Raw genomic sequence first — 11,826 nt, 5'->3', positions numbered from 1 at the left:
TGATATTCGCGGCTCAAGTCCTTTATCACGGGTTTGAGGAATTGTAATTTCTTTGAATTTTAAGTAAGATTTGGCAAATTCGCTCAAGTTTTTTTTTCCGAACGAAAAACGCTTGTGTCATCGCGGCTGAAGTGGCAAGGGGCAGGGAGAAAAAGAGGGTCCGTTTAAGTAGTTTATCGAAAGAAAACTAAATGCTGCCTAATCATTTCAGATCATTTCATCGCCTCCCAACGATTTCCCGAATCTGGAATGCCGAGTAGACGGTTCCCTGAATCTGGAATAACGGTTAACTCACGTGGGATGCCTGGCCGTAAAATTCCCGGAAGCGGCGACATCAAAAACAACCAATTGATCGGAGATTACAAAGTGGCATCAAGGAAAATAGATGAACATGGAGACTTAGTTCGAGTTTGTCCAGTCACGGGTTGTTTGTCTGATTTATGTACTTGCGGAATGTTTAACAACTGTTGTGACCTGATTGGAAAGTGCGTCATAAGAAGCGACGCGGACGAATTGAGACGAAACAAAATGACGCGACAAGTTCAATGGACCGACTGTATATACGGAATCGGAATCGAGACGTATCAGTCAAAGGGTTTTATAGCGATCAGTCGGTGCCCGAGTGATTTCGACTTGAATTCAGACGTGCGTCGCTATTGCGAATCGCCGTCCAGTAATTTAGCTACGACGATTCCCGTCTACATCGCTGACTGGATTCCGTTTAAGAATATGTATTGCGCAATGTGTCATGGGTTCAACGACACTCAATACAAACCGGCTAGTCTCGTACTGCAGTGCACTAACACCACACAAATAGATGACGTCATCACGAGCGTGCGCAACAAGTCTTTAAGCGACGATGCCGCGAAAGTTCGGCTGCCCGAAGATTGTCGTTTATCCTACGAGCATCAAAGGAGAGTTCGAATGGTATTACAGCCGTGCGTGCGCAGTAACCTACCCCTGAGGTCACACTGCGACGAGTCAGTAGATCAAGACCTAAGGTCTAAATGCGGACGGGTTTTTAACCCGATATCAGCTGTAATCGGTGGACGGGTGAAAACATACCGTAATTATTACTGTATGAAATGTGAACTGAGTGACAGCGTTTTAAACGAAACGACCTTAGTTTGTAACTATGGTCAAACCGGCCAAAAAACATTCGGTTTGAACATCTTACTCGATTTCAGTCTCGCGAACGGCGTAGAATTTCGAACTGCGGGAATGCCCGTCATCTCGTGGGCGCCGAAAGACTTTCTCTGCTCGGAAACGAACGAAATATTCGACCAGGAGACGCGTAGATGTCGCGGATACGGCTGTTTACGGGGTTACCGACTTCTTGATACCGGCGAAGACAACGCCGTCTGCCGGCTTGTTGAGAACGAATGGCCTAGCATATCTGTAGGCGTTTATTTCTCTTTTTCTATCAGGTTTAACGAAACTCAGCGATTAGGTATGGACACATTCAAGTATGACGTGTTGTATTTCAAAGTGAACGGCTGCGGTGATGTCGATAAATCAAAGATTACAGAAATAGGAAGTTTATCATCTTTACTCAACGATTCATCTTCCTACAGACGTCAGTTCACGCTGACCAATCACGAAGGGATTATCGGTGACGTCACTATGGAATCAATCTTGGGCGAATACGAGGCGATGATCACGTGTCAATTTGGTAAAGATGGCAGTCTGGTGACCATTTCCGGTTACGAGTTGTCGACTACGAGTTTGACTAAGAATACTCACTGTGACGTCATCGATGCAGAGACAGACGTATCAAATGATATGACCCAAACCGGAAGTAGCTTATTTCTAGCCCAGTCCAACACGTCTTTCAAATATTACAAAATTTTTCAAATTACCAGCGTCGACGGGAAAATGAAAACAGTAAAATCTAGTAAATGTTCCACTAAAATCACCGACTGCGTGCGAGTGTATTCTAGTACAGGAGTCATGGTTTGCAGACGAGAAAACGATTCGAAATTCAAAATAACGGTCAGTTCGTTATTTTCCGATCACGATTTTCTGATAACCTTCACCTGTAGCTGTCTGTCCTTCGTCAGTCTCGTGATAACGGTCGTAATCTATTTGAATATTCCCGATCTGCGAACTCTACCCGGTAAACTCATCATCAATCTCTGTATAACTCTCGCCGTGGCTCAAACTCTTCATATTTCCAGCCTGGTCGGCGTTGATAATCGATTACTATGCGTGTCGATGGCCGCTGTTAAACACTATATTTGGATAGTTGTTTTCGCTTCTATGGCCGCTGTTTCTATTCACATGTTCCTTACATTTTCCACGATTCGTAAACTGGTCGATTCTCCTAAGACGTTACTGTACTATCTACTATCAGTTTGGCTTTCTCCATTCCTCATTGTCGGACCCTGTGTCGTCCTACACAACACCGATACCACTCAGTACTCCGGTGCGGTTTACGGAAGCCCCGTGACTTGTTGGTTTAGTTCCAGTTTCGCCCTATTGATGGCGTTCGTTCTACCGATCGGTATTATCGATCTGGTCAGTATAATTCTATTCGTAGCTACAGTTTGCCGCATTCAACGTTCATTTTCCGCGGTGTCCACTTCTTCATCTAACGCCGAACAGAAGAGGACGACCACATTCATTTTCTACCGGATGGCTCTAGTGACCGGGGTCACGTGGGTGGTCGGGTTCGTAGCGTCGTTCGTAAATAACGAATATCTTTGGTATTTCTTCAATTTGTTGAACTCGTCTCAAGGTTGTCTGGTTTTCTTGGCTTTTATCGTCAACAAACGAGTGTTCGATATGTGTCGAGCGGAATTCAAACTGGGTCAAACCTCTAAAGCCTCCAAAATAGCGAGCGAATAAGCGAAAATAATCGAGAATCAGATACAGTAGGTGGGTTCAGGTCGACTGCGACGTGACGTCAGTAATGTCTTGCAACAAGACACAAACGACTGACGTCACTGGTTAGTGGGTTTACGGGTCTCTGTCGTCGGCAGAAGTTGAGCAGTATATCGCTCCGATAAAGAGCTTCGAAACAAATTGATACAGTGTAGTCGTTTATTCATCGTGGTCAAATATAGATATATCATAATAGACGTAGTCTTTCCCGGTTTTCAGTGTTATAATCAAATATATATTCCTATTGATATATATAACGTATTCAAATAGATATAGATATCTAATAGTTAATCCCGATATACCGCCAACATCGGTGCAGAGCGATTTTGGCGGTATAGCGGGTATGGTGGTATATCAGGGGCCGGTTGCAAAGTCATGGCTTATACTTAAGACCAGTCTAAGACCAACTTAGTTCTACAGCCAATCTTACAACTTAAGCACGCACGCCGCCCGTATCCGCCTTACCTATTACTCCTCAAGCCACCCGAATGCGCCATGACGCTTTTTTTGCAAACAGAAAAGCGGTTATTGTGGGATTGATAAACAAGATACGAATGGCTTGACTATTTACTTCAAAATAACACGAAGTTGTAATGCATGATAATAAACAGCAAATGAGCTATAATTCTGTATCGTGATGAAAGGATATTTTCTCCTCCTATGTCAATCTTGATCGTGAATCACTGTTTGATAAATGTGGGTTCCCTTTCTTCAACTATAGTTATTACTAGTTGCTAGTTGCCAGTCACATTTTCGATAGTTCCGGCGTTTCATATAAATTTACTACATGTAAACTGATGTTAAATAAACTGTTAATCCGTGCTTATTCTACAAGTCTTCTTGCTGATATGCCTGGGACAGGTTTTTTCCCTCCGGACCTCAACCCCTACGTGCCACACAACGACCATGAAGGGAGACAGAATGGCAGAAGCGCAAGAAATGAATGAACAGGGTATCGATCAGTGTTAACATTAAGATTCCATTTTCGAATAATGTGTTTATACCGGAACCCCATTTTGTCGATGTCTTAAATTGAAATGAAATGAATTGAATGAAATAGATATTTTCAATATGCTAAAAAATCCCCTTGTGCTATGTCTTGCGGTACAACGATAACGATCGAGCATAAATCTATGAATCATAAATAGAAATTACAGAAGTCGGAAAGGTAGTAGGGTTAAGACATACGCCATACGCCATATTAGATAATTTGCATAAACTAAAGCAGGATAGTAAAATTACAATTTAATATGTCTATGAGAAACAACACCATTTACCTTTAAATACCGTCCAGAAGCAGTATGGTGAAATTTGTAGAATTGTGGCAAAGTAACCGGGGTAACTTGAGACAACCCAACGAGGGAAAATGATGCATGGCCAAAATATCACAGAAATCATCAGATTTTAATAACCATTTATTGAAACGGTTTTTTAAATCAGTACATTTGAAACTTAATGCGAGAATTGAGAATGAATACAATCGCTGCGTAAACAAACTAAATAATATTAGTTATAAGTTATATTATAATAATATGACTTTTTTCACGAGTCCACCATCTGCTTTACAACGATCAGACTCCAATTACGCACTGTAGCCTGGAGAAAGAATTTTGTGACTTTTTATATAATACACGTGCGACGCATGTTGAGACATAGGTAAGTTCAATGTACCACGGAAGCTGTATATCATACTGCCCCGCAAGATTTATTTCATGAACCCATATCTCGGAAAATGGTAAATAACATTGTCAAATGGTTCTCTATGTGTATAGTGAACTACTCTCTCCTTTAATTTGAATATAGCAAGACAATATCTTTCAATTATATAGAAATATAATTTACTCTTTTTGAATATTTAAGTACAAAATCAGTAATTTGTTTTTTTGTTTGGTCCTGTTCATTTACTTCTGCAGAAAATCATAAAACGTAGGCAATTAATCTACGATCATCATTGTCTGATGAACCCTCCGCAGTGACTTGTATATCGGGCCTGTACTCATGCCAGTGCCGCGTCAGGTGAGACCGCATCTACGTGTTCTCTGTATGTTACATCTGATAAGCCTTTAATTAATCTAAACAATGCTGTATTGTAGAATGGATATAAAAAACCATGGTTTATTTACCCTGCACTGTTTCACTGGTCGTATTAAAGACCGAACTGAGGTATGTGTTCGAACGATATCCAAAAACGATCCCAGACGTAGATTAATAGACATTACGCATTCTGGCTTTGGATTTTTCACGAATTCACAGGCGTATATATCCGATATAGCTTCGTCCCACGCGACAGACTCGATTCAAACATGTTATGGAGTTTATTGAAGAATTAAAGTATCGTTTTAAAGAGTAAAGATTAAAAGCCACTAGATTAAAAAGATTGACAACAAAATGAATCCTTCATTAAGAATCGAATAAGAATATCAAAATACATTGCGTTACGTATTTCTCTCTCGAGTTGGTCGCAACCTGGCTTTGTCTATTTGAATAAATGTTACGTTTGATAACGCTATAATTTCCATTATATTATTGACATATATTGAATTATCGTGATTTGCTAACATCGAAGCTTTCACGGTTAATCAATCAGCAAAATGCGTTATTAGACTTATGTGATGTGTCTGAATCTAGACTCATCTTTATAGATAACTTCATCAGTGGCTTGTTGCCATTGACCAACGGCAATCAGATCTGTATTATATAAACGACATTTGACGATGTTATTTTGTCGTTTGATGACGAACAAATCACATTCACGATTCAAAACACATTTCAAACCGCAGTGAGTTTCAGACGCTGTGGTTGTAACTGGTTCGAGTGGGTTGATATCGGACGAAGGCAGATTCTTTGACACGGTATCAATTACAAAATCTACAAAGAATTCGCCAACAAAGTTACAACATTGAATCCATAAACTTTGCAAGAAAATTCGAATTATCTTATCATAGAGAAGGGATAACCCTATGGTGTATAAATCAGTGATAGATTTTGCTAGTACACCACACTGCGGTGTATTGATATAATTAATAATTATCTATCTTGAAAAATGACAACACCTGTCAAACATAGTAAAATACTAGTAACTAACGATACACCGCACCGCGGTGTAGACGCACAATAGTGGTATTCCCGTTATTCTACAGAATAGGGTGGAATTTCTAAAAAATTTCAAATTATCTCCAGCACTATAGGGTATTAATTAGTCAGAACTGAAAGGGTTAAAAGGGAGTTAAAAATAAAATCCTTCGACCGTCGTCATCTTTTTGCGCGGCCTTATTATTTCTTCTACGAATCTTATAATGTTTTATGTTGTACTTATGAACATACTATACTAAAACTTACGTCTTTAAACACATATTTCAGGTCACTCTAAAACTCAGCTTTCTGATCAGGTCACCTGCAGCACCTATATCCACGAGTTCAAGGTCAGTCACAAGTTAGTCAGGCAGGAGACTGCGACAGAAAATTAGTGACACAAATTAGTCGAGAAACTGGACAAACGGTTCTATCTTCGCCTTGGCTAACAACAGTTGTTGGAACGGGTCAGTTCAAGAGAGCGACGACGAGACAGTTTGATAAGTTTTGATTTACATGAATTGCTTCAGACAAGTAACGGAGTATCGGGCATCAACTGAATTTACTCATTTACTAAAACTTTTCTTTCGTTGTTTTTTTTTCGTTTATATAATATGCGCACGCTTACAAACTTAATTGATCGGTGGCAAAATTGTTGGTTAAAGAAGAAAAACTTCAGCCCAAATATTCTAGAAGTTGTGAAACTACCTATCAATTTGCTTCTATCAATTTGGAAAAGAAAATTGTTTACGTAAGTTCTCACAGGACCCGGAATTTACGTGGGAATTAACCTTACAAATGGTTCAACTTTCATAGAAATAAAAGGTCGATCAATTCAGTGACAATCCACCCTCCGAAGACATGGCTGACTACAGGCCCGGAAATCTAGCGGCAATATCGTTCTTGACTCCTTGAAAGGAATTGTCGCCCATAGGGCTGATAAGGTCAGGTCAGGAAGGTCCGATGATATTTTTGATCTAACCATTTTCACCTTTCTCTTCATCCGTTTGCTTATCTATTGCACGCGGATTTCCCATTGATAACATATGTTGCAGATATTTTCCTTTTTAGTCTCGGGATGTCTGTTGCAATCAGATAGCCTGTTACAGGTCAACATTGACATTGTTTTGGAAAATGTTGACTTAACAGGTTATTTGAGACAAACATTCTGAGATATCCAATGGTTTTTATCGGAATTTCCCTGCGATAATCGGAAAACGCCTACGCCATGGAATGGCAAAATTCGGATTTGAATAATCCCGATCGTTACTGGTCGGACACAACCGCTCATATTCGATTATATCCGATGTAAATCGCTTTACAACAGCAATCGAGCGCAGGAAATATCCTACTTGTGTCGGGATCTGCCGATCCCATTAACCTGTGTCACTTTCGTTGAAGACCGAATTATCTCGGAAAAATATTCGTCGGAAGATATGTCGGAAATATCCGCGTTCAACTCTTGCACATATTTTGACCGAAGTATATTGTTCACAGTGTGCCAAATGACGCCGGACGTCGGGTCACCACATGGCTTCTCGATTTGAAAAATGAAATAAAAACAGAATATATTGTCCCCTTTTTCTAAATGCATGTCCCGTCTTCATTAGACACCTAGTTATGACCTAGTTACGCCTTCTTTTCCAAACTCTAGTAATATTACTGTCCTATCAAACAGTCGAGGAAAGCCACGACTTGTTCTGGTAGTTTTATAGAGTTCCGCTATTTTCGCAAAAAACATATTCCATCGGAGATATCGAATAAAACGTATTTCAGCAAGTAATTTCTGGCACTGCATGATGGAGATGAGCGATACGATACAGTCGTGCAGATGATTGCAGGTTATGTATGACACGAGTATAGATAACGGGAGGCTGCGTGTCTCTCGCTATTAAACAGCCAGCTGATTACTGCTATTGAAATATGAATTTTACATCACAATTCACATCGACGACGGCTGAGTCTCCTCACTGTGTACATCCACCTACACGATGGAACCATGTGTTCAGTGTCAATCTGTACCGTTTCGGATATTCGTCGGTTTCAGTTCTGGGAGTGATACTGAACTCTGTTTCTATTGTAGTATTCAGAAAGATCGGTCGTACCACTTATCAAACTATTATAATTCTTGCCTGGTTTGAAATACTATTTCTGTTGTCAGTATTCGTACTTTACCCATTTCGTCTTATTATCATCGATTTCAGCAGAACCACTAAAACTAACCTGCTTATGCACTATGATGATTGGTATTTTGGACACGAAATCATTACATGGGCGATGCCGCTGTTCTTTACATTTCAAACTGCTAGAAACTGGGCGGTTGTGATAGTAAGTTTTGAGAGACTTTTGGTCGTCGCGAGTCCGCTGTATTTTAGAAGATTCTGGAACAAAAAACAAATAATATTCTTATCATTTTTCAACGCGTTTTTCTCAGCAGTTTGTCATTGGCCGCATTATTTTCCACTACGTTTACCCGGAAGGACGACCGATCCTTGTGTTCCAGGTGTATTTACATTGGGAGCCTTTGGTGGCCAAACAACTCGAACACCTTTTCATTATCGGTATGATTATGGGTATTACTTCACATTCATTACCTACATCTTCATGACGGTACTCTTACCGTTCATTATTCTAATAATGTTAAATCTAACTTTGTTCGGAGTCATGATATTTAGAAAAATAGATGAGAAGAAACAATTTAACTTAGCGGCGATCAGTGAGAAAAGTAAAAACACATCCGCTGAATTGAAAATATTAAAAATGGTTCTCTTGATTGTGTTATTGTACTTTGTGTTCGAAATTCCGGCATCTGTAGAGCGATTGTTACATTTCTTCAGAATCGAGTTAGGAATACGCCACAGTTTATCCGGAGATGAACTAATGGTCCTGAGCAAAGTTGGAATTCTGCTCAGTGCTTTTGATTCATCAGTAAATTTCTTCGTTTATTGCGCAACGAACGACAGCTTCAGGAAAAAAGCAAAACAAGTATTACTCATCAGTTATCTGTGTTATTCAAAATAATTGATTAAGAGATTGTTTATTCTTTACGGATTAATCCAGGGACAGATTGTGACTGGATTTACTTGCAAGATGACGAAACTTGAAAATAATACGATCCATACCTATGTTCCCCGGGTTCTATATTTCCCACGGGTTCTATGTTCCCCCAGGGGAAACCTAGATAAAGGGGTTCTATTTATTCCCCGAGTCCGATGTTCCTGGATTCTATATTATTCCCATGGGTATATATTATCCCATAGATTATAGTGGTTACGAACTTTTAAAGTCGTGGGTCTGTTGATGCACATCTGTGTGCACGCGGTAAAACACTAGTCTGCTCCGTGGGAAGCGTTGTCTATTACTAGACGTAATTGATACATAATGGTTAACGGTTAACACGTTTTTGCTGACAATGCAATCAACTCTCGCCGTGCACCAAGTATTAAAAATATCAAAATCATCAGTGTTGCAAACTAAATACAAGATAGCCGGGCTCCAACGATTCCTAACATGGGGGCATAAAAATGACGGGTTCAATATTGATGACACTTAATGCCATCTTTAATTACTTAAGATCACTTCTCATCGTTGCTCAAAATACGGATCTCGGGCGTATACTGCGTGTGATGTTATCACTGCGGAAAATAGTGGATGCACGCTACCTGGTGCGCCGATATTCCTGTGTTTAAATGATGTTTTTTCCAAAGAACATAAAATCTATTCATCAAAATGCCTCGTTTGTTTTGTGGAATATATCATTAAACTTCAACTTTGTCATCAATATTTCTTGCGACTGTGATTGAAGCTCCCGTGCTCAGTAAATTCGAGTGGTATAATCGGGGCGGAAATCTCAGCTGGCCAATTAATTTACGCTGTTTTTTTACGGTAAAGAATAGCGACTGTCTGAACTACAAAGAATGCTCCGGCCTTATCCGAATTCCAAAAGTTCTATAGTTCACTGTGTAGTTGTGTCCGGAGCACTCCCGAGTCTCTCAGCATTAGCGCTGAATACAGAATAATCGTGAACTTAATTGATAGTTTTCAGTGGCTACAGCGTAAATAATAAGACGAGATGAACGTAAAATGCTGATTGAATAAAGATTCTAGTTGGCAACGGGTAAACCACATGAAGATCTCGGACTTTACAAGACCCCTGGGTCTCTAGTTTAAATATTCATTCTCTTCGATATTTGCGTTATTGTTCTACATTACTTTTCCTAGTCGATGACAGCTCATAAACCAGACAAGCGTTTTTCCAAAACCTTTTCGGATACCCAAATATACGAATAGATTTATCATCGAATTGATAGCGTGTAATAACTGTTTGGAATGATACGGCCGATACCAAGTCTTGCTACCGTCTTCCGGCAGAAGCGCTGGCAAAAACGTGTTTATAACACTCATCATGTATTCAACCGTAAATATTATGTTTAAAACTAGTATTGTCATTGTTATTTGTCGGCCTTGTTTACTATCGGTAGAATTCGATTTATCATCATCGTCGATTTGTTGAAGTTTCCGTCGCATACGAGCGGCATCCTGCACCAATAAATACATATGAGCGTTACACGCTAAAACGATGATACCTGGAACAAATAAAAGCAGAACTTTAGCAAATAAAAAGTCGTAATACATGGCATATTGTTTGTTTAGAAGGAGTAAATTTCTAAGATAAACGTATGCGCATGGATGGTTGGGCGCCACTGCATAAGTCTCCTTGTCCCATAACGTCGGTATCTCGAAGATAAAAGTGAGAATCCAAATGGATATCGAAACACGTAACGCATTTTGAGTTGTACATATCTGTATGGCAGAAAGAGGAAACCTAATCGCTATATAGCGGTCAATACTTAATGCGAAAAGTAGCCACGGACTTGTAGTCATAGTCATCTGGAATATGAAATCAACGTAAAGATAAAGGCGACGAAAATACAGTTGATAAATGCGATTATACCGAACATATTCGAACGGATAATCCTCAGAAAGAATCAGCAAACCACGCCCAAACATTCCCGCAGTTAGACAATTTATCATATCGGCAATAGCAAGCACCTCCAAATACAGAATACTGCTTCCTCGAATTTTCATCAAGCGGAGAACTACGAAGGCGAGACTGTTGGCGATTCCACCAATGATGTAAAGAATCGCACAAATCATTGTCATTATGGTAGCGTACGTGTACGTACCTTCAGCACCGTCACATGATTTTCCGCAACATATGACCGTTTCATTTACCATCGCGGTGTATCGTAGTTTTCTTCGCAACAAGAAAGATAAATTCAGAACGATGCCGCGCATGAGTTATGTTGTAGGCCTACATCTTATGGTCTACAGTTGCTTTGCCTTCGTGCGTTTACATTGAGCGTATAATCCTCTACCAATTCTCTTCGCTCGACGTCTATTGGCACCCATTCCTAGTTTGTTATCATCCTCACACCTAGAGGTATAATTTTCTATACCAATACGCTATGCTCAGCAAAACAGCGTACTTCAAAAACAGCGCGCATTCATATAAAATACTGATGTGTGAAATTCCTTTATCCGTATGCGCTCTGTACAGATCACAAAAGCTTTGAAAAAACTTACAAATTCGAGATGTGAGAATATAGTGAGGGTCGGTCATAATTTATCCTCCCCTGTAGAAAATCGAAATCTCATAATTACAAGGGAATATCACCATATCTCCTAAAGAAACCGCTTATTTCTTGGTTGTAGGGTTCTATACTGATAGGTTTTAACTGTAAACCAAATGATAAACGGTTTCGCAGTTTTCTAACGGTCAAAGCAGTGAACTTGCACAATTAAGTATTTTGACCGAAATGCATCTTTTCATGGCCTCGTTTAATGGCCCCATGTTTCTGCAATGTTGGA

The 11,826-nt window shown here is 39.8% G+C and overlaps 2 protein-coding genes across 2 annotated transcripts; one reads left to right on the top strand and one right to left on the bottom strand.

Moving 5' to 3' along the window:
- The first annotated feature begins 249 nt into the window (after positions 1–249).
- Positions 250–2,847, top strand: LOC141911257 (uncharacterized). The gene has a single exon (XM_074802245.1). The coding sequence runs from the start codon at positions 250–252 to the stop codon at positions 2,845–2,847; it is 2,598 nt and encodes an 865-aa protein (XP_074658346.1).
- A 7,311-nt stretch (positions 2,848–10,158) lies between these two features.
- Positions 10,159–11,193, bottom strand: LOC141911256 (mu-type opioid receptor-like). The gene has a single exon (XM_074802244.1). It carries the CDS (start codon positions 11,191–11,193, stop codon positions 10,159–10,161), a length of 1,035 nt encoding a protein of 344 aa, XP_074658345.1.
- Between the last annotated feature and the right edge of the window lie 633 nt (positions 11,194–11,826).

Source organism: Tubulanus polymorphus, chromosome 9, assembly GCF_964204645.1.
Source record: "Tubulanus polymorphus chromosome 9, tnTubPoly1.2, whole genome shotgun sequence".
NCBI lineage: Eukaryota > Metazoa > Nemertea > Palaeonemertea > Tubulaniformes > Tubulanidae > Tubulanus > Tubulanus polymorphus.
This window is presented reverse-complemented; position numbering and strand designations above follow the sequence as displayed.

Coding starts and splice junctions, on each gene's coding strand:
- LOC141911256 (XM_074802244.1), bottom strand. CDS start 11,193: ATGGTAAATGAAACGGTCATATGTTGCGGAAAATCATGTGACGGTGCT.
- LOC141911257 (XM_074802245.1), top strand. CDS start 250: ATGCCGAGTAGACGGTTCCCTGAATCTGGAATAACGGTTAACTCACGT.